The 24153-nt window shown below is 40.4% G+C and overlaps 1 protein-coding gene across 2 annotated transcripts in view; it reads right to left on the bottom strand.

Moving 5' to 3' along the window:
- SLC1A2 (solute carrier family 1 member 2) overlaps window positions 1–24153 on the bottom strand; it is a 90400-nt gene that overhangs the window by 34755 nt on the left and 31492 nt on the right. For both annotated transcript variants that reach the window (XM_032110611.1, XM_032110612.1), the window contains 2 exons: window positions 1462–1601; window positions 145–297 (listed from right to left, as the gene is read on the bottom strand). In XM_032110611.1, coding sequence (XP_031966502.1) covers window positions 145–297; window positions 1462–1601 — 293 coding nt within the window. Of the gene's footprint in view, window positions 1–144; window positions 298–1461; window positions 1602–24153 lie in introns of those variants that run through there.

Below are 24153 nucleotides of genomic sequence, written 5' to 3'. Positions count from 1 at the left end.
TCATTCAGGAATTAACTCTGAAATACACACTGCAACTGCAAAATGCTGACAGGATCACACCATTATTCTTCCTACATAACAAAATGCAAACCAGGTGATACCTGTAGAAAGCATCTTAAAGTATTTATGGCTAATGGATCTTACCTGTGATTAAACTGGAGATAATTAAAGGGAGGATCAGCATTTTTAGCATCCGCATAAGTATATCTCCCGGGAAGGCTATTAACATGATGATGTCAGGGTCAATAGGTGTTGCTAGCCGAAGAAGACCCCCACACACCGCACCCAGGATAACACCTGGAAGAAGAACAAAAAAAAGGAGCAGGTGGGTATTGGGAGAAACTGCCAGATGTGAAATACTCCACCTATCTTTGAAGAAAACTTGATTCTTACGGCTCATGTATTATTCCTTTTTTTGATGCTCTGCATTCTTCTCCTTGTGCTGATGTTCTCAAATCACAACCAAACCCTTCATCATTTATGTGGATTTCTAAAGTGATAAAACTTAAACCTCCCTCTCAGGATTGAGGCTGTTAAAGCACAGATTAGGGGAAAAAAAGGCCATGTCTACTTTCATAACATGATCTTTTTGGACAGGTTATTTTATTTTACATCCAGGATGCCTTTTTTTTCCTGATCAGAAGCCCAAGTCCCAAGTGTAATAAAACCTGATAGTAAAGCTTGTGTTGTGATCTGCAGCATCTCTGACTATGAAGTATCTCTTTGATACAATGAAAAATGTATGTGTATTTAAAACTTTTTCTTTGGACAGCATCGGGTACACCTTTAAAAGACGATTCAAGGCAAACACTGCAGCAGTATGGGGTTTTGCAGGCTGAAAATATGGACATGAAATTTGCAGCTCAAGACCAGTTGCAGCCGGTTTTTCAAACAGTAACAAGAGTATGTCTACAAATTTGCTGCATATGGCTGTTGGGCTTTCAGTGAAAAAGAAACAGGCAAAGAGCCCGTGAACCACAATAAAATGTCAAACTGTTCCGTATTTGGAAGTTGCTAAAGCCAGAGGCAATATTCAGGATGAGATCATGGAGCGTTGGCTTACAGCTACAGAGAGGGAAGAGAAACCTTAAAACCAGTGAAGTGTAAACTGAGAGATAAAAGGAAAATTTGAGAAGTTTGTTGTTTTTTTTTTCCCCCAAATCAGTGAGAGAAAAAAGGTGTAGCACATTCAGTTCTCCTGAATGACACTGACCTGACTGGCCTAGGGGTTTAAATCACACTCCCTTCCAAACCAGACACAGAATGTGCCTCAGTGGTATGGATTTGCTCTGTGTTGTGTCAGGAGAACCTTTCTCACCTGAACTACACAAGCAGTGCCCATGGGCATCCTATTTACTCTCTGGCTGTTCAGCTGGAACAGCTGAAGACCACAGAGGCTGTGGTGCCACAGGAGCAAATGCAGATACACACGGAGTGTCCAGAGCAGCAGATGTAGCTTACCAAAGACAGTAAGAGTCAGGAGCAGATTCCTGTGGAGGGACTGGCAGAACTGCACACATATGTTCCTGGATCTGTGCTCCACTGGATTTAAATGACTTTCATGCATCCGGACTTCTACTTGCTTAGGCATATTGTTGGCACTAGAATAAAAAGTGAAAAATCAAGTAGAAGTTATAGCACAAGATGCCAAAAGGGAAAGTCTGGATTACTTCCATCATATATAACTGGGGAATCTGACGCATATTCCACCACCTCCCACATTTCATAAACACTGCATATTTACTGCTCCAAAGAAGTCTCTGAAATGGCAATGGTGTGTCCTTCTGAAGGTGTAGCCTTCGCAGTATTTTTTGTGGTTATTTCTCAAATGGTAGATATACAATCAGAATTAATTCACTGGACATATAATCCCAGATGTTTCATGGACTAAGGTACTGGTGTGGAGATAGAAAACTCAGTTTCTCTAAAGACCATGGCTGTTTACTTAAGCAGGAGAGACAGCTGAAGAACAAAGTTTCTATTAGCAGAAAAATGTAGATTTTATTATCTTATTTAATTCCAACTGAGGATAATAGTTTAAAAATTAGGATTTATTTGCAAAACAAAGCATTCAAGAACATTTTGCTTAATCTTTTGAAAACGTTAATTTCAACATTAACATTTTATTGTAATATAATCAGAATGTTGAAGTCAAGAGAATACTTTTAACTTGGCTGTAATGAGACTTGAACAACCGCCACTGAAAATTGGTCAGAAAACTATGCATTTCCCAAGAAAACCTTTGGTTTCATTGAATTGGCCGTGGTTAGAGGAAAAAGTTTTTTTACTAACTCTGGTTTATATTTGAGGAAGTGTGTAGTGGGTTGATGCTGGCTGGATGCCAGGTACCCACCAAAGCTGCTCGCTCACTCCCCTCTGCAGCTGGACAAGGGAGAGAAAATTTAACAAAGGGCTCATGGGTTGAGATACGGACCGGGAGAGATTGTTCATCAAATACCAACATGGGCAAAACAAGCTCAGCTTGGGGATATGAATTAAATTTATTACTAACAAAATCAGAACAGGATAACGAGAAGTAAAAGTAAGTCCTTAAGAACACTTTCCCGCCACCCCTCCCTCCTACCCCAGTGATGCAAGGAGACAGGAAATGAGGGTTATGGTCAGTTTGTCAGCCGAAGTTTCTCCCACTGCCCAGGGAGAAGAGTCCTTCCCCTGCTGCACCATGGGGTCCCTCCCATGGCAGACAGTTCTCCGCGAACTTGTCCAGCGTGGCTCCATGCCATGAGCTGTAGTCTAGCCAGAGCTGCTGCAGCATGAGTCGCTCCCACAGGCAGACAGTCCTCCTCAAACTGCTGCAGTGTGGGTCACTCTTCCATGGTGTGCAGTCCTTCAAGGACAGACTGCCTCAAAATGGGTACACAGCCCCTCTCTCCACAGGTCTCCCATGGGCTCACAGCCTCCTCTCAAGCATCCACCTGCTCTGGCATGGGGCTCCTCCATGGGCTGCGGGTGGATCTCTGCATCCCCGTGGATCCCCATGGCTGCAAGGGCACAGCGGCTTCACCATGGTCTGCACCACAGCCTGCAGAGGAACCTCGGCTCCAGTGGCTGGAGCACCTCCTCCCCTCCTTTTCCACTGACCTTGGTGTCAGCAGAGCTGTTCTTCTCACATGTTCTCACCCCACTCTTCTCTGGCCATAATTACATCTGAGCAGTAAGTTTTTTTTCTTCTTTCTTAAATCTGTTATCACAGAGGCATCACCACCATTCCTGATTGTCCCAGCCTTGGCCAGCGGCACATCCATCTTTGGAGCTGCCAGGGATTGGCTCTGCTGGACACGGTCAAAGCTTCTGGCAGCTTCTCACAGGAGCCACCCCTATGGCTCCCCTGCTACCAAAAGCAGGCCATGCAAACCCAATACAAAGCGATACATACATGAGTGCAGGACTGCAAAAGTCATGCCTCTAACTTTCTCAACACCTGAGAAATTGGTAGCAATAGACTCCCTTTTTATATGCAAAATATTAAAATGTATTGGAAAAAAATACCAAAAATACCACTATGAATCAGACATTTCCCCTAAAAGTTAAGGCTGTCTGTTTAAATATGAGAAATAGGTAAAGAACAAAATTTTAATTATCAAGGAAACTATACTTTTTGAGATCTGGTCTTATGCCAGATTAGGACAAGATTTTAGAAAATTTTCCTCTACAACAGAAGACTGAGGTTTACAGACCTCAAACAGGTCTGAAAAGATATATAAAGTTTCAGTGTTCTCAGTACTGAGCCATTTCCAATGAATCAAAACTTTTTTTTAATAATGTACAGCTTGTGTCTTTGCAAAGTTTCTCAACAAAAAGTTATTAGACTTGTAATAAGAATCCAGTCATTTTGATGCAAATATTTCTACAATTTTCCCTTTCAAATTAAAATTGCATTTCTTTCTAATACACTTCATGGTTAAAAAAATAGCACCATTTGAAAATGCATTAGAGAATATTCTTTCTTCTTTTAAGGGGAAAACCCCTCCAAGTGTTGCAATTTTTATTCTGCAATTTAAAAAGTATTTCGCAGCAGTGGTCACAACAAAATGTGCTGCTGGTGGTGAAATAACAAAGAATACCAGTGCACATTCTGACAGCTCAAATGTGAGGCTTGCCTACTTCTTGAAGACTTACCAATGCAAGTATCAGAGATACATAAAGATTAGCCAGGGGATAATGTGAGTGACTTGAGGAATTACAAGAAAGATGAGACAGTGTCTGCAGTTTTCATGCACATGGGCGCCTAAGCCATGAAATCACCGGCAGAAGTGCGCCAAAAACCCAAGGAACTTGGGATCCAAACTTTGCAACTGGGGATTACAACTAGTTTCACTTGCATTCCAAACATGAATATAGAACTTGTTTTGACCTATTGTTCACTACACATTAATTATATATTGCTCAGAAACTTTGAAATATGGACAGCTGAAACTAATTCAAAAGAGAACCTTGGAGTCTTGCTCACTGGTAAATAATTGGGCGGAACTGCAATGGATCAGTAAACCGAAGTACTTGATGATTTTACTTTGGGCTACTTTGTGTTTGGTTTCCTGGAACCTTTTCCACTTTTCGAAGTTTTACACTCTCCATCACTTCAAGATTGTAAGTGATCCTTCAGCATCGGCTGAAATTCTGATGAGTATGGGGTTTTTAAAGAAAAAGACACAGTAGGAAAATATACTAACTGTGCACTCATGTTACAAAAAGGGATGACAGATGAATATCAGAACACAAAAAATGATACCATAAAGGAATTAGCACTGCTCTCAGCAACAAAATATTTATCACTGGACCAGAGAGGAAGTATTATTCTGGGCTTTTGACTATGTTATGGGAGGAGAGGAGGAGAAAAATAGTGAAATATGAACTTTCTGTGAAGGATAAGAGAAGCTTCTTGTGTAGCACATGACAAAATCCAAACTTTGCAACAGAAATTTTCTATCCAATTACTAGAAGAGGAAAATCTGTTTATCTCAGAGTCATGGAAATTAATTCTTGTCTTATGGACTGTGACATCTTCCTTGCACTGGTTCTGTGCCTCTATTTGCATCTTGTAAACGATATTCAGCTCCAGGAGAATGCAGAATTTTTGCACCTGAAACCTGCAGTCACATAATGACACGACTGCAAGAAGTGCCTATTGAAGTCCATGGAGATGCACAGATGTAAGTCAGGGCAGAGTATGGGTCCTACAAACCAGATCCCCCTGAATCAGTCCTACTCCTCTGCCATCTCCCTCTGATACTGCACGCTCGCATGCACAGTTTTCTCCATACCCTGAAGGCCACAGTGCCATATTAAAGCATGCAGGGAAGGGACTTAAACACGAATAAGGCTTTCTTCTGCTTCAGATTTTCATGCTAATGGAAAAAAATGAATGCATGACAGAGTGGAGCTTGACTACACCCCAGTTCACAGGCAGTGCTGTACTCAAGTACAAAGCCAGAAGAGTACCAACAACCAGAGGCCCTGCTGCACAACTGAACACCACTAATTTAATCTCAATGTTAATGGTACCTCTGTACACAGGTAAGTATCACAAAACAGTGAAGAATGCCTTTTAGCAGCTGTGATCTCTCAAACATGCAAATTATTACCTTAGTTAAATAAATCATTGTTCCATTGTGCTGAGCTTCTATGGCTATTCAAACAAAGAGCCCATTCTGAATGCTTATCTGAAACCCATCCGACCAAAACATATAGTCTAACTCCACTGAGGCCAGAACATACAGACATTAAATTAATTCTGTTCATTATTTTCTTATGTCATTGTGACAAGCAGCCAAACAGCTAAGCTACAAGACAGGTCCACGGAGAACTCATATGCACCGAGACCTTCAAAGATGATAATATTTACTGCTAACTACAGATGCTTAAAAACATTGACAGGATTTATGAAAAATGAACCAAACATTGGAAAATAAGTAGCCAAGTAGTCACATGAAACAGCAGATCATAACAAGCAGCACATACGAAGAGCTTTTGAATCATTTAGTAGAATGTTCTGCTTAGCTCAGTGTCACCTACCCTTCTCCCTTTTGAGGCAGCACTTTTCCCTAGAAAAGAGAGAAACTCCTTTGAGCCCAGGAGATTTGATTTGTATTCACCTTAGTAGGGTATAAAACTGTCCCAAAGTGAACCAAGTCTATATTTTCACCGATTTCAAATATGCTTTACCCTGGCAGGGTGATACGTAAGTGCATTAACAGAACTTAGTATCAGAATTAAACTTCAACTTTACTCCCTTTTAAGCAAAGAAACAATCTCTTGCCTGAATAACCAAAAGGTTAGCTACTGTCCCTCATCTTCACAGTATGCACAAGGTACAGGAAAAAAAATCTGTCCATAAACATTTGAATTTACATTATCTAAATATTTACAGGTAGTTTTGCATGTCAGATATACAGTGCTCTATGAGATAATCTATTTATCTGCACTTTTTAGGCTGTAGTCTGTTTCTCTTGCTGGTTACTACACATAATGTGTCAAAATGCAGGAAAATCATTTATTAAAGCACCAAGGTCCCTGCTACTTTTTGTCCCTATTTCCTCCAAACATTTTCCTTAGGTTTTCTCTCAGCTCTCTCTGGGATAGTCTGCTCTCTATACCTCTTCATATATATATATATATATGCTTCTTTCTTGTATTCACACTGAAGCTTGTAGGACTAAAAGGCTGGGGGGAACTGCTTGCTTTTCCTTGGCTACCAAATATAGCTCCTTTCCTCACAAAAATTAAGCATTAATGATTTACACAGTGCTTGAGTGACAATGCCCTTTTCAGTCAGTTACAGAGAAAGAACGCTCCATCTCCCAAATACTCCCCCAGCTTGGCATAAATCTAGATTACAGACTAGAGGGGAAAAAAATTTTCATTTCAATGAAAAATGTAGGCAAAGACCATAACAAGGCTAGTGAAAACAGATGCTGGGGACAAGGTAAATTAACAGAGACCATGCTTATTCTGTTCAAGGTATTTCAGCTCTGTCAATTAACCAAGCAGGTATTCTCAGTATAAAAGTCTGCTTTGTTTTGTAGCAATTACTTCAACCTAGCTGTCAAGAGCCATTCTTGAGAAAACAACCTTGGACAGACAGGCTTAAGATCAGGGTCTAAGAACATCTCTTGAGCTATATGTTTGTTGTCAAACCAAGCACTGGTCTCTTCTGAAGCAATGAGTAAACAGCAGCTATAGAAGTCCAATTGTTCCTAGAAGGGCTGTTCTTAATGAAAGAAGAAAAAAAGAGGAGGGATAGAAAGCTCAATCAGCTTTTTTGACCTCAGAATAAAAAGTGAATGGGCTGCAAATCTTGTCTAGTACCAATTTCCTAGTACTCAGACAAGTGGTTCAAACGTAGTTGGAGCGGAAAAGCCGTGGCAAAAATGGTATGATGACGTTTGATGGACAGTAACCTTCGTGATTCCTCACTGACAGAGCTCCTCGTAGCAATCAGTGGGATTACATGGGAGTAAATGAGAGCTTAATATGCCCTGAAGAATACTGGCTTGCAGCAAATCTTGGATCTGGGTTGTATCTCTTCTCCTTTCCCTGGAGAGAGAGTACAACACTGATTATTAAGGATTACATGCTGTGTTCATGGCAGGGAGAGGGAGTATGGACCTGCTCCACCCCACATGATCAGCTTACTCCTGTCTCATGTGTGGGAAAGGGTGCACTCTGGTTGCTAAATAAAACACAAGTGACTAGGAAAACTTATGGAACATCACCAGGACAAAAGCGATTTCACTGGCTGGATGTAAGGAGTCCAAACTGTTTGTCACAACTCTTGTGAAATTAGGGCTCAAGCATGAGTTCATCAAGAAACTTCTAGTTTGAATTCCAATAGTGTTGTCTGCTGCTTAAATTAATTATATCATGGCAACAGATGCTAAACTTCTTTAGGAAGACAATATAGCTCAATTTAGGGGACTGTATCGTTCCTCTATGCCATGCCATGCCATGTGCTATAGTTTGGGGGTTTCATTTCTTAGATTAGATTTATTTTTCAGACCCCACTGGAGCTGGTAAAGCTCATCATATACAGCCAAAATATGACAGGCCATGCAGGGGAAACAGCTAAAATATTTTTATTGTTCAAAACATACACTAGCTTTGGCATCACTCCTGCTATGTGATGTTCAGTTGTTAAATGTTGCATTATACATCAGTAAAATAATCTGGTCAGGTCTCAGCTTCTGCACAAAAATAAAAAAAGTGCAAAACCAAACCCACAAAACTCCTACAAACAAGAGTAACATAAGCTTCAGTCTGCAAGGGAAACATAAGCCTCAGTCTGCATTAATAAGGGTTTTAAGCTGCTTCTTGCTACTAAGCCCTTCTACTGCATTATGTAGGTTTTTTTCTTATTTGTAAGAAATTAATGAATTCTGAGTGGAGATTTACTATGGAGCCTGATTTGGCCTAGGGACTGGTATTACAAGCAACACCTTGAAGCATAACTGGCCTTTTCGCAGCAGGAAAAAGAACTTTTATCTCTGGGACAATTTACAGCCATGTTGTTTCCTCTGAGTTATCATTTACTGTACCTTCTGTGAGTTTAACATAACCATATAAGTGAGTTTAATCACAAGCATATTGGAACAACCAGGGGGTCAGGCCCAGCCAGCATGGGCTTATGAAAGGCAGGTCCTGCTTGACCAACCTGATATCCTTCTATGACCAGGTGACCCACTTAGTGGATGAAGGAAAGGCTGTGGATGTTGTCTACATGCACTTTAGTAAAATCTTTGACACAGCAGCCTCCTGGAGAAGCTGAGTTCTCATGGCTTAAATGGGTGCACTGTTCACTGGGTTAAAAACTGGCTGGATGCTGGGCCCAGAGAGGGTGGTGACTGGAGTTAAATCCAGCTGAGGGCCATCTTTATCAATGATGTGGATGAGTGCTCCCTCAGTCAGCTCACAAATGACACCAGGCTGGGTGTCAGCTGATCTGCTGGCCAGAAGGCTCTGCAGAGAAATCCGGACAGGCCAGATCAATGGGCCAAGCCAATGGTATGAGGTTCAGCAAGACAAAGTACTGGGTCCTGGCCTTGGATCACAACCTCAGACAGCACTACAAGCTGGGGGGAAAGCACCCGGAAAGATGCTCAGCTGAAAAGGACCTGGGAGCTCTGGTGAACAGCAGCTGAACATGAGCCAGCAGTGCGCAGGTGGCCAAGAAGGCCAATGGCATCCTGGCCTGTATCAGGAACAGTGTGGCCAAAGGACCAGGGCAGTGATTGTCCTCCTGTACTTGGCACTGATGAGGCCATGCCTTGAATACTGTGTTCAGTTTCAGGCCTCTCACTACAAGAAAGACATTGAGGTGCTGGAATATGTCCAGGGAAGGGCAATTGAGCTGGTACAGGGTTTAGAGCACAAGTCCTTTGAGGAGAGGCTGAGGGAGCTGGGAGTGTCAAGGCTGGAGAAAAGGAGGCTCAGGGGTGACCCTACCACCCCCCCCCAGAACTGCCTGAAAGAAGGCTGTAGCCAGGTGGGGGTTGGTGTCTTCTCTCAAGCAACTATGGATAAAACAAGAGAAATGGTCTCAAGTTGCACCAAGGCAGGTTTAGATTAGATATTTGGAAAAATTTCTTCACCAAAAAGCACTGGCTGCCCAGGGAAGTGGTTGAGTTACCACCCCTGGAGTTAATTAGTGTAGATATGGTACTTAGGGACAAGGTTTGGCGGAGGATTTGGCAGTGCAGGTTTAACAGTTGGACTCAATGATCTTAAAGGCCTTTTTCAACCAAAATAGTTCTATGATGCTACAATTACATATTTAAATAGCTGATCAGCAGCATCCTTACTGAACCTGAGAAGAATAATGTTCTGCACAACCTGACTTCTTACTCTGAATCAGTTACCAGTTACATCTGTCTCTTCTGATTTTTTTAAAGTATTGTTCCATGAGATCATTTAAGAAAACAACTCTTCATGATCTACCTGAGTGTGCAATCTTTAAATTTATGCTACATTTGTTTGCGTTTTTAAAACCCTATTAGAATTGTCATGAGATTTCTACTCATTAAACGCTTCCTTAAACACTCTCTCCAGCTTTTAAATCTGGCTCAGGAAGCTTAATTGTCCTGTAGAGAGAGGGTAGTCTATAGGCCATTTGATAGCAGGAACAAAGGAAAACGAAGTATAACATGACACAATTTTTTAACAAGTGCATTATCCTTTTTTCCATATCTATCCAGGTCTTTTCACAAATATATCATGTGGAAGAGAGACTTTTTTTCCCCCTGGGCTTTTTTTAATGTCTGACTGACTAATGTATTGACTTATTTATTAACTGGGCTGCAGCAATACATCTAAACAATAAGAAAGAGAGGCAAAGATGATGGATCTGCCAGGCAGGAATTCTTTTCTATTCATAATCACACATCCTGTGTATGGCCACATACATGGCTTTCAATAATCTCTTTAGACAGAGTGCAGTGCATGGATAATGCCTTTTCCTATGTTCAATTTTGTTTATTGACTTGCAGCTTAGATTTCATAAAGCATTTTATAGTGTGTTGTGTGGAAAAGAGAATTAGTCTCTATGGGGAGATCATGAACTAGAGTTCATTTTTCATGGAACCCTGCACTATAAACCACATGAAGACAACAGATCACATTGAATCACAGAGATTTTGTTAGAAAGAAGATAATTGTATTTTATACAGACATGTATGTACCTCCATACCTAGAAACTCCTTGGAAATGTCAGGTAGATAGGGACACAGCAACCAGGATAACAGCCAGGTGTTTGAAACAATGAGAGAGTGAAATTTTTGCAGTAAGTTGCAAAAGAGGAGATGTGTAACACCACCTCTGTACCCACTGCATGGTGGGTCTGATGGAACGGAGCCATGGGAAGCTTTACAGATATCCTTCCACCTGGTGCCTTTGGGACCCTGCAGAGCATTGCCTTCAGGCATCTCCTACTTAATCTTATGAAAACCTGACTTGAACATCTCAAAGAGACTGTGTATTGGAGTGTCTGACTCAACTTTCTGATTTAAATGTCATGACAAAGCCTGACAAAAAGAGATTAAGCTACAGTTTCTAAGAACAAAGCTAAGGTAGTTATTCAGACCTCACACAAGACAAGTGTCCTTGTAGGCTTCCACGGTCCTTGGCAAGACTCAGATTTACTCTGTATTTCAGACTTAAGAGGGCTATCAGTTCTATATGCAAGAAGGGCCACCAGTTTGTTTCTTGTTTGGACTAAACGAGGTGCATTTCTATCTCAGGGATTCTATTCCATGCATCATTCAGAATCTAAAGCAAGAAAGTGTGGTTTAGACCATACAGTATAATACCTGTCATAAAGATGATAATTTATTTATGTAATAATGCACATGTGGAATATCTGTCAATTTGCTGATAGGGCTTTATAGTGGTGTAACAACCTGGGACCGTGCATGCTTCATTACCCCAGAATTATGTACTGAGGCTGAGATGAAGAATTAAGGATGAATCATATTATTATTATTATTATCATCATGGCAAATTATACAATAACAGTGTACTTTGTGAAAAAAACTATTTCTTCACATCCTCAGGAACTCTGAGACAAGTAAAATCATGACCTTGCATTTGCTTTTACTCGGGGTGTGCCAGGCAGCACAAAGAAAAAGGCTATGAAATTACTGGGTATTAGCATAGTTTTCAAGGGCACTGAGCAAAGGTTAAGCCAGTGAGAATGTGAGAAGACCAGAAATGTAGCAGCTCCTAGACATGCTGGCTAGGGACAAAAAGGAGTAGAAGAGTGGGGGGTTTTGTATAATACAGAATAGTCCAGAGAGAGACTGATCAACCATCTCTGATTGAGATAGACAGTAAGAATTAATTTTTCATGACAAGGGGAAATAAAATGCAGTTTCTCCTATGAATTTATTTCTTGAGTAATGGCTCTCAAAACACTTTTTTTCCTGCAGTAAATTGTCACGGGTTTGTAACTGCAGGTGGCTACACCTGTGATTTGTGACCACATCACTCACACAGAACAAGTTTCTAGTGGCCAGGTAACTGCCCCCCGCCACGGCTGAATTAGTGCATCAGAAGTCTACTACTAAGCAAGTCTTAACTAAATCTGAACACAGTTATTAGCATTCATCTAGACACCATTAGGAATAAAAAGATGCAATCTCAATTGCTTAGTTTTTCTCACCAAATATGGGTGGTAACTATTTATTTTTAAAGTATGATATGTATTAATGAGCAGAAAAAATACAAAAACTTAGGAAAACCCTCCTTGCCTATCCTATCATGACTGTTGTTCTTGGTGTCTACTTTGAAAATTCCCTAGAGTTTTCACAGCAGCATGGAAGTATCCATCTAATGCCTCAGGAGTCTGACTAATGCTGGGCTGTAAAATTCCAAGTGATTTCAAGACAGTTGCAAAGTATTTTCCAGCTAAGAACAGTGACCACAGATGTTACTGCTTTAACCTGCAAACACAAGTTCCCTCTCATACCAAAACTTTGTATTTCTTTTCCAATATGCTTTAGAAGACACATATCCAACAAGTTGCTTCTCGAAGTACTAAAAGCCCTTTACTTTCTGATTTTTGAGAAGTGACTGAATAGTGCTAGGTTTACTATGCACACTTAATCAGAAGACTAGAAAAATTAAGATTAAAAAACCCAACCATCTGAGCTGCTCTCTGACATCCAGCGGCAAAGGTCTGAGATGGCGGCCCTTCCACGTTTTCAGTATTTTCCTCTAAACCCTGCAAAGCGCACATGTAGATACAAGTTTGACAAGGCTTCAGATAATAAAAAGCAACCAAAAATGAACTAAAAGAATGCATTCATCTCCATGAGATGTTTGTCAAGGAGCCAGCACATAACAGTGCATCCAGCACTAATTCTGTTAGAAAACATTCCTCAGTGTTTCCTGTGGGGAAAATCTCTCTTCCAGAAACTGTTGTGGATAGAGTCAGGAACTGCACAAAGAGCAACTCCTAGGAGCCTACATGAAAACAGTTGAACTTCTAAGCAGAAAATGTCAGAATTTGAATTAGTGTATGAAAACGCGAAGTCCCAATTTGCTCTATGTACCCTAACAGATATGAATTCTCCTCTGAGTACAGATAATGGTGTTTCTCAGCTGTTCTCCAAAATCTGACTTACAGCTATAAAACTAGAAATTTACTACTGCAATCTCTGAGTGCCAGAAACCTCTATGAAAGTGCAGAAGTCTCATAGCATAACATTTTAAATAGATTGTATTTGTTGACCAGTAAAATGTTATCTCACAGGGCAAAAAGTAAAAAAAAAAGACATTTTAAGCTTTTTCTCTCACCTTATGGCATGTTTAGCTTAAAATGCATCCCATTCAAGAAACTCCTTGTCATTCTTTTCTCTTATTTCTTTTATTGGTTTGGGTTTTTTTTACCTAGAATGCCTGCTTCTCTTTTAATGCCACTACACAGACATTCAGATTGCTTTCATCACAACTACCACTCCAACAAAATTGCTTCAGCTAAATTGCTCATGTTCCTTGAAAAACACCTCAACAAAAATTACCTGGGCTGGGCCCTGAAAACGTGAAAAAACTTAGTTTTGAAGACATACTAACTTCCTGTAGTAAATTAAAGAGATTATAGAGATCACGTGTAGCGTAACAGAATCACTTGGGATACAGTTTAAAAAGAAAGCTCAGAGTGCTCCTTGGAGCAGTATTTGTGATTGCACACAGCAAGCTTTGAAGAGTGCATGCCATCTACTGGAATCAAAAAGACTTCTTACAGAGGAAGTCCTAAAAAGCAGCAGTAACCTTCATCCAGTGTAAAGCATCTTCTTCTTTGTCTCATGTGCCTTTGTAATTAGGGTTTGGAGCCTTTTTTTCATACTGTGTCTTTAAAATAAATGAAAACCAGTAGTAAACATGCTTTGACCACAATCTGGTGAAACGAAGAAAAACTTTCCTATTCACATGTACTAGTAATTTATTCTAGTAGCTGCATGAAATGGAATGGACATTCAGATAAATAGGTTGCTCAGGTGATCTGCTTCTACTGTTCCCTCCTTACCAACATATCAGAGATGTCTGTTAGGAAACTACACTCAGAAAACCAATAGTATTAAGGTGGGAGCTCATAAATACAAAATAGCTTTCAGAAAGCAGAGTATATTTAGGATTACGGGCCTGAAGATAGGTGATTAGGTTGCTTTCTACCTTATACATGTGGTGCCCTCAGGGAATGCACCACTCCATCGAAAGATCTGCCTGTCGCCCCCAGGTCTGCTTACACTTATTTTATAGATGCAGAAGAGTTGAGAGAATTTCATCAACAGCAGGAACAAGATTATTTTTGGCATTCCATACGTCTCTATCCTAACAAGGCATTTTCTTGAACACTTTATTTTTCCTGCTTATTTAATATTGTCCACTGGACTGTAGCACCACTTGGAGTAGCCTCGGCTGAAATACTGCAGTTGAGTCTGGTGGTGTCTTCTTAGAGAGGTGCTTCACTTCAACATAGAGCAGCATGGTTACTGTGTAAGTGTTGAAGACAAAGCTCTATACCCAAGCTTGTGAGGCTCAACAGCAGGTTGCATTACTCTCAGCTGCAGAAGTTGGTTTTCTGATGATACAACTACTGTCACTGCATCAGGATCCAAGAGCTTCTGTGAAACTAGGACAGATTTTCTAACCTTGGCCAAACTCAACCATGGAAACTTGAATTTTTCAGTTAATGGAAACCTAACCTAATTGGTTCATTTACCAATTATTCCATTGTGTTTTAATATGAAGCAGATAAAACTAGAGAGGTCATTTATCTAGGTTTGAAATCTCTGACAGTGAGCAGCTGTAGCTATCCAGGACATGACTATAAGACAAGCAGGTAGCACAGTATTTCCCAAAGTACTGTCCTGGCATTTATTGGTCTGTGGGTTGAGGATTTCAAGTGTTATCCAGATGTAAGTTGTAAGACTCCTTCAATACAAAGTTAGAAAAAGGAAGCAGAAGGACACACCACAAGCAATTTTTCCCATTCTTCCTTGTGGGATTTATAATCCAGATTTTTTAAGAAGACACCAAGCCTAAAATGGCTTTCGGAACCTCTGTAGAACACGCTGTACAAGTAGAAAGCTTGCAAAGTTTTAGCTTAAATTATCCTCATCTACATCTCCAATCATAAATTACAGAATGATCTTAATCCAAACCACATGCACTATGTCTATGTTTTCCATGGTGAATTCCAAAGCATATTATGTAAACATGTCCAGCAAAATGGTGATGTTTGGCAGGGTGCTTTAGTCCAAGGAATAGAAAGCCTATGCCCTATAATGAACTCCCATAAGGTAAATCCTAAGGCTTTTACTGTGTTTTTACTGACATTTCTACTAAAGTCACTTGAATGTTTACCTAAGTTGGAGCTATGGAAAATCTCATTCACTTTTGGAGGAAATTATTGCCAAGAAATAAAAAAAGCCCACACCACTGAAGGTCTAAGCAATGGATGTCTCCCCATGAGTTTGAAATGGGATAGTAAAACTGTGTGAAGCAAAACACTCCTCAGCTGTCGACTGGCGTGCCCCTGGGCCAACATTAGAGGAAATGCACACAACTGGAGGTTCACTTTACAACACGTCACACCCAAACATGATCCTCTGGTCTTTTAATCTAATGAACAGGGATCTCCTGGGACACAGCTGTGTGTTAACTTGGCAGCTCTTACACATGTCCTTAAAGTTAAGTACATGTTTATCTGGTTGATTGAACTGGTCCCTAACCACTGAACCACAGGAAGATACAGCCGTAGAATTTACTAGGTAACTTCTCATAAAAAACCCCCAATTTAAAACAGAATTTTAAACTGAAAACAACTGATGCTTAAATATCAAATTATAACTAATGGCTGTACATATCCTAGCTTATCTTTTTAATGATGACCAAATACTAGGTTTCTAAGTACTTATGGATGTTGAAGCTATACAACTTTGAAAGGCCTAATGGTTATTTTTATTACATACAGATCATCTAGAAAATTCTAACTATGGGAGGCTTTTGTTTATGCTGCTTTTATTTACTGCATTTGTATTTAGTTGCTTGAAAACTTTAATAGCAAAGGACACTTGAAACAATGATTCATTGCCATTGTCTTGCTGTTTGTAGCCAGCAGTGAGCTGGCATCCCAGCTGGACATACTGTTTCTCATTCCTGGCACTCTCACTCAAGCTCTGGTCATCAGTACAGTGACCACAGGGGTCCTCAGTACAAGCCAATGCATGTCTTGATCATTTACATTAACAGCTTCTTCCTCATCAGCAGACTATTCCCTCAAAGAGAACAAGGGGGAGAAGCAGCCACAATGAACACATTAAAAATATGACAGACTAGTAATGCTGTGGTTGTGTTCATTTGATCCAGTGCTGAAGTTATGATGCAAAGTTTTATAGCACTTGTCTGTTGCTTTCAGGTTAGTGAAGAAAACAACTAAAAATCCACAGGGCACATGACCTAGCTTTGCATCCCTGCAAACAATACAGTATGTACTACTTTAATTGCTTGTCTTTGGCTACATATTTAGTATACAGATTTAAGTGCCAAATTTTAAACTTTGTTTTGTGCAACAAACCTAATTGAAGAAGTATTCTCTTCAAATGCTCTTTAAAACTGCTGCCCTGACCACGTATCCTACAGTAACACATCTGTTTAATCTCTGGTACTTTTCTGCCAGATTAGTTAACAGGTGACACCAATCAAAGCACAAAGTTTGTACCACTGAAATAGCTGAAAAGCTCTGGGAATGAAAAATCTGTGACCATGCATTCATGTTTCTTTCCTGAGGCATCCCGGAGTCACTGACTTGAACTTACCTCATATTTTTGTTCAGTTCTCTTTCCCTCTCTTTCACTGCCCAGCTGAAGTCTCATACATAACCTTGCTGCTTTCTAATTACTTAAGACTACAGGTTTTCACAGTTGCATTTACAGTAACACAATTAAACAGGGCAGTCTTGCAGTTCTTGAATCATTTAACTCAGTTTCCTCTGCTGCTAATGCTTCTGTAAGCTGTTGGTGCAGCCCAAATATCGCCCCATTGCTCAGTGAGTGGCCAAAGCAAACATCTCCTGTGACCTTTCGGCCACTGCATCCTTCAAATGGCACTGGTCAGAGGATGTTTCAAAATACACAAGTGTCCCTGAGGACATTTACACAAGCACTGTGACCATTCTCAAAAATGATGAGCAAGCCCCTTCAGCTGATGGAAACCAGAAGATTCATCAAAATCAAAGTATTTTCTCTAGAGAAAATATCAAAGGATTAACTTCTTGAAGAGGAGCCCTCAGCATTTTCTCTGACCAATTTCTCTCCCTGTCTCATCTCCTTCATCTGTCCCCACTCCTCTCCTCCACAGCACGAGGTGGCCATTCCCCATTCCTTGCTGTCCCCCACCACCTGCCTGCAGAGAAACTCCAGCTGTGCCATGCTGCACACACAGGCAGGCTTCCCAGAACTCAGGTAAAAGTCGCCTTCTAGAAGTGTATGAGAGTGACATTTTGAAAAATTTCAAGCCTGAAGCAATGCATCACTCCTCTTGTCATAATCACTATATTTATTATATTTCTTGACAGGTTCACTTGAACCTTCAGGGGCTAAAAGCACAGTTTGTTTCAATTGCTTGCAGCAAACTCTCCCTACCAGCTGCAGTAAGGAAAAATTCCATTGGAACCAATACTGTCTTCAGCTTTCCTAACACATTATGAAGTTTTACTTCTAGCAGATTTCAGAAGGGTTTTGCCTGGCACCACCTACAAAGAGAAAGATCTCTTCTCCCTCTTGCTACACAGCAGAAGGCTACTGGAGATGAATAGGCACACCTTTTACTGGCAACAAATGGTGCGTTTTTCTAAAACAAGCACTTTATGTATTGATATATAATGTCAGAAGGAAAACTAGGCTAAAGCAAAATCCAGTTTCCTAAGAACTTCATGGAGCTCAAATTTTGGCCCAGACTAATGTAAATTTGGGGACATTCATGACTTCCTCTATAATTTTTTAATTCTGGCCTTTAATTGACAAGCAGCAATGACATAACTTTATAATAAATTTCACTTTATTTTAACCTTGGATTTATTCCTATTCTGCCTCCTTCTTCATTATTCTGCTTTAAACTCTTCAGCAACTGAAGCTTAAAATACTTAATGGGAAAAAAAATTCTTCAACTGATACAGGAGGTCATGATTCTTTTTAGCAACCTGAATAGCACAACAGCTCCATTTCAGAAGGAAGACACTCATCTGAAATGACCCAGGTAATCTGACATACCCACTTTTAAAGTGACAGGAGCTAGAAAATATAACTTACGCTGGAGGTACCCTCCTCACAGCTTTCTTGACTCCCCACAGAGGTTTGAGAGCTGGCACAGACTTGCAGAAGGCAACAGAGGCTTCGGCAGAGCAGCAGCTCACACCACCACACTCACTGGTGCCACGAGTCCAAGTTACCTACCAGGCCTTGCCTTCACAAGCCAGGCAGCTGGTGAGAACCACAATTAATGACCTCTGCATGTTTGCCTCTGGCTCTCAGTTTCAGTAATTTGATCACTTCCATGGCAAAGACTAATGCAAAAGATTTTTACACACTTAATTTTTGCCATGCATTTCAATATGGCCTTGCTTGCTAATTCTTTAGTAGCAGAAATAATTGCTCACAGGTGTTTTGCAAGGGACTATTTATAACAGGAAGCATAGGTGTTAGATGAGAAAATACATTCTTCACTTATGGTTAAAAATAAACATGAAACATGAACATTAAGGGTGAACAAATATGGCATAGGCAGATAAGTGTGAAAATATACAACAGAGCAAAGCTAGAAAACAGGGCCTTAACCTGTTGTATTCACATATGAAATCCCTCCTTTGAGTGAAAATATAGAACCTGTGCATTTTGACCATATACTTTTATCAAAGAAAAATCTTAGCATCTCCTTCTTTTAGTTATTCACCTCTGGAAACATGGAACTTGACTATCCACTCTACTAGCACTGCTTAGCACTAATAATATCAAAGTCACAGGCCACAGGATGCCAGAACCTGTTACAGTTTCCTGTGTTGTTGATATGAAGAAGAAACTCACTATTCTGATTGCTCTCCTTCCTCTCTCACATGACTTGGGTTAAAAACAACTTGGCCTATATTATTGCACGTGCAGAAGTGTGTTACAGATTGCCTGGTACGATGAAATGCACATCTGCATTAGCAGCAAATCTAATTTTAAAGTCATTAAATGGAAAGTTGATTTGCTTTATTAACACAGTATTTTTATAGTATGGGCACATTTTTTTGAAACACGTTAAATCCAGTATTGTTTTTACCTTCAAATAGGGCCTATCTGCATGTAGCATAAAAGAAGGTGAGGGTTGGAAAATTCAACAGAATGCTACTACAGTCTTTAACAGTAAAATAACACGCTTGGTATCCATTTGTGAGGAGCCAATTCAGTTTTGTTACGCCTCAACAACGGTTGTCAGAGGCATGTGGAATGGAAGAGGGGTGCACTTGTGCCACGTGCAGGAGGCAGCTCGAAGAAGCCTCGTCTCAGGGAGGACTTCAGCTGGCAACACCTCCCATGAGGCAGGCAGTGGGAGACACTGTGGAACAAAAGAAAGGTTGGACTGGACCAATGGTCTCCTGTCAGCGGGCGGACTTCGGGAGGGGCCGGGGGGTATAAACACCGACTGCGGTGCTGCTTGCCGGGGTTTGTTCCTTTCTCTCCCAGCGTATCAGTCTGTCCTCTGGCTCTCGTGCGCTCGCTGGCTCGCCCTTGCACCTGTCCTGCCTTCCTGTGTCCCTGACCGCCGCCTTGCCACTTTGCCCCGCGTCCTCGCCTGGGCTGCCTGCATCCAACCCTGCCGCCCCGATCCAGCCCCTCGCCGCGACCTGTCCGGGGTCCTGCTCGTCCCGTCCCAGCCCCCTGTCACCGTGTGCCCGGGGCCGTCAGAGCCGGCCCGGCCGCGGGCAGCGAGCACCGCCTGGACACCGCCAGCACTGCCCTGCCTCGCTGCGGGTAGCGCCCTCCTCTTCTCTCTGTCCGCTCTCTCTCTCCTCTCTCCCATTCCTTTTCCACTTTCATTTCTTCTTTTCTGTCTCTTCTAGCCCTCTTTCGTTGGGGCAACTCCTTTTCCTTCTCGTTTTCCTTACCAATAAACGGCTCTCACATAAAAAGTTTGCCTCATTTGACTTAATTTCGTTCCTGCCCATCCATTTTTAAAAGAACCCTCCGCAGTTCCCCGCAGTGGAACACGAAACCATTACTCCATAAGTAAGTCTTCTGCCACTCATTTCAATATCCCTGGTAACATCTACTTGTTTTGTATCTCTTCTCACTTCCAGTTTTATATGAAAGAAGTGCTATTGTCATTACAACTGTATAAGATGGACACCATCTAATCAAAAGGGAATGTCCCTTATTTTATTCATGTGCCAATGATCACATTTCAACTCCCTTTACTCTGACCTTAGACATAAAAGGTTGGTCCTCTACACCTCCCAGTGAGAAGCTTTTCTGCTTAAAAGAGTCTAAGAACAAAATAATTCACAGGTTTTCTATAAAGTTACTAAACTAGCATGTTACAGTCTAGACTCACTTCTTCTAGAAATATTAGCTCTTCAGACAATTATTCTGTATAATAATGTACCAGATTGTTAATAAGCATCACCTAAAAGAAAGCTCACCTTCATGCTGAATCCTGAACCGTGTTTTTCCTCTTTATTAATTAGCTTTTCCAAGTTAAGCAAGGTCAGCACATCTCTTTTTTTGTCTCTCACTTGCCTGCCCCTTTAATCTCCTTATGTTTCATTTATTTTCTGAGCTGCTACCTCTCACACATTGACAGATACAGACTTACACAATGTTTTTTAAGGCCTCAGCCCACTTAGGAACTGTCTCAGGTTCTTTTCTCTTTTTTTCTGTCACTTCTACAAAGGAAGAAAGATTTCTTCTTTCTCTTGCTTGTACAGGTACATATGGGAAGAAAAGACCTGTCTCTATGAGTGACCAAAATCAAGAGTACATAAAGCTCAGCAATATCTTTCCCCAGGTACAAAGGAATTTATCATATGGAACATTACCATGTCTCTCAATTGAATGCCTATTTATTCCTAATTCAGGGCTTAGTCAAAATTCAGGGCTTGAGAGAAATTCTGCAAAAGTTTGGAACATATTCCCATTTTAGATATGCTAAAATGAAGGTCTGTGGTTACCTAAGGTCCACACATATTTTATCTGCATAAGGGACATTAGCATGATTCACTTCTCCCATCACCAGACATAATGTGACCTTTAGCCCAGGCTATTAAGAAGAATGGGAAACCATCTGGGTACCCAGATTACAACTACTTCAGCAAGACAGCAGCAATACCACATTGTGACAGTTTGATAATCCAGCCAGGGGAGTTCTGATCTGAGTTTAGCTTGAAGTGATTGATTTCTGTACAAGGAAAAGAAAGCATGCCCCAAGATGTCTGTCTACACATTCCTTTCTCACACAAGTTCTCCAGGGAGTTTAAATATCTGCAGTAAAATCACATTCACAAAATTATCTCAATTTTCTTAAACTTCCTTCATCCCTGGGCCATATTTATATGACAAATAAATGAAGTATCATAGAATTCTGGAAACCCTATGTCTTAGTTTATGACAGCATCATTAATGCAATTCAACACTTTTCTTTTTGAATAATAAACCCCTCAGTTGTTCAACACAAATAAAGCAATATATATGTGGTCTTCATGTGTTCTTTGAATAAAATATAAGCAAGAAAAATCCCAGGACGTCAATCAGATGCAAATATGCAATACCAAAACAAACAGGTCATCACTGCTTGCCAAGATACATATGCATAACACCACTCCTCAGTGTATACCCTCAGAGGAGTTAAACTAGCAGTAGATTTACAATTTCTACTCTCAGATTCTTGACTAGGGCTCACATGAATTATTACAAAGGTTGAAGTGTGAATCTTTGTACTAAAGCAAAAAAAGAAAATTACAGCTGCTGATTTTGCTTATTCTTGCTAATACATATATATTATAGATACATATTATTAACAACCATACATATGATGATTGCACATAAAATCTAATAATTTTTTCCCCTCAAAAGCAAAACTTACTAGAAAAAAAAAGTAAAGTAACAGTAGAAGAGTTTTATCAGCCTTAACACAAAAACGGTTATGTAAAAAAAGATAGTATTAGAAGTTGTTAAACCAGGTTAACTCAGGAAGAGACAGAAAAATGAATGTTAGTATGTCAAAGGTGTACTAATAAGGATGTTTGTCACCTGTAACAGACAAATAGAAGAACTCAAATTATATGTAATACAATAAACAATGTCACACGTCCACAACTTGGAATTTTTTTTCCCTAACAAAATCTTTAATTGCAGAGAAATATTAGGCATACAGGTTAGAAAAGATTCTTTAATACAGAAATGCATTTTCAATTTCTCCAAGAGCTTTTGAAACTCTGCATTTGCAGAGTAAAGTGTCATAGGAATTTTCAGAGAAGCATGAGCTAGAAAGCACCATGTAATAGAGCTGTATTCAAGTAGCATTGGACTGTGGACAGGAAAGGTGAAAACTCATTTGCAAGAAAATTATTGAACACAAAACTACAATCAGATGGTCAAACTTCCCCACCTCCCCTACAATTTGTACTTGACCCTGACTTTTTGCAGGCAGTTCCTTTCACACATATCTCTTACACAAAGGTGAAGCATAATAAATATTCCATATGTAACTGAAGGAAAGAACACTGAAAGCATGCTACTGGGTTACATAATGGTAACCTGGGTCCTTCAAGTCTTTCTCCAGGCGGCAGTTGTGGAGAAAAGAGCAAATGGGATTCAACAAAAACCAAAACTTTGCTTTCTCCTGGCCCAGCACTACTTGCCAGAAAGGCAACAGAAGAACCCAATTTACCCATTCTATTTCATGGTCACTATGCTGGATTGTATGTTTTCTTCTATTAAATACTTCATCCATTCTGTGTTTACTAGATTTAACCCATAGACTAGTTAGGAACTTAAAACCAAATAAAAAATGCCAATAGCAATTAGAATTTAAAAATTAAATACATATTTATAAATCTACCATGTTAAACCTCATGTAAGTCCAGCAACTTGAAATTCATATAGAAGATTGTGTCAGATGTAAACAAACAGAGTTTAAAAAACCAGTATTCAATATTTCTATTCACTGTTTGCTTCATAGGTCCAGCAGCCCAACCTATAGGCTGTGGTTTGGCTCTTTTGAATATGAAATGCTTCTTACTTCCCTTCAGTTTAGAATGGGAAAAAAAACGTCTAAAGAGGAATCTTGACAATAGAAACATTCACACTTCTCAACATAGTGTGAATAGTGTGAAAGTAAACCTTAGCATAAAGCTTGGAATGGAATTTGGCCAGAACATCAACTGTCCCTGTTTCTGTCTTTTGCCAGTTGCTGATGAATTCAGCATGGCTCTGGCCATTGGTATGAAGAAAACATGTATGTGAAGGAAGGAGAATTAATAACCAGACATTTCTTGTTTGCTGACATTTTCAACGAGCAAATATTCAGCCTTTTCACATTAGCCTGCGTGTGGTGCTATTGGGGCAAGAGAGCTTATTCCTAAAATCCTTTGCCAGAGGAGGATGTAGGGCACTGCAGTGATGAGAAAGGTCTTACAGAAGCACTCCAGCCGTATTGCCCTGGAGTCATGCAAAGTCTGTTTCCTCCGCAGCCCATTTTCCTCCCTTTCGTCTCTTCTGGGATGGGTTGTGAGACACCCACTGTGCTAGACAAGAGAGCAGCGGCACGAGGAGCAGCGGCAGCTCAATTGTGCCTTCTCTTCCCTTTCCACTCACCTAAAAGCAGGCACAAAGGGGCTTTTAAAACTTAACTTTTTACTGAGGTATGATCCTGAAACTATGCCTAATGATACGTGAGACACATTCACCTGAGGAGGTTTAACATATTAGGTGGTATTTAAGCCACTTTTCCAAGCAGGAAAAGTAACGTCTTGCTAGCAAGGGCTTCAGTATTTGTTCTGATCCTTCTGATCCTACATTGCCTGTGCGTCTCATAGGGCTCATATATTTAATTCTTCCTGCTCCTTCTTTGGGATTTTCCACCTTAATGTCGCTAAGGTCTGAATTA

Source organism: Corvus moneduloides, chromosome 6 (genome assembly GCF_009650955.1).
Source record: "Corvus moneduloides isolate bCorMon1 chromosome 6, bCorMon1.pri, whole genome shotgun sequence".
NCBI lineage: Eukaryota > Metazoa > Chordata > Aves > Passeriformes > Corvidae > Corvus > Corvus moneduloides.
Note: the sequence above shows the minus strand (reverse complement) of the source record. Positions and strands in the feature narration are given on the sequence as shown.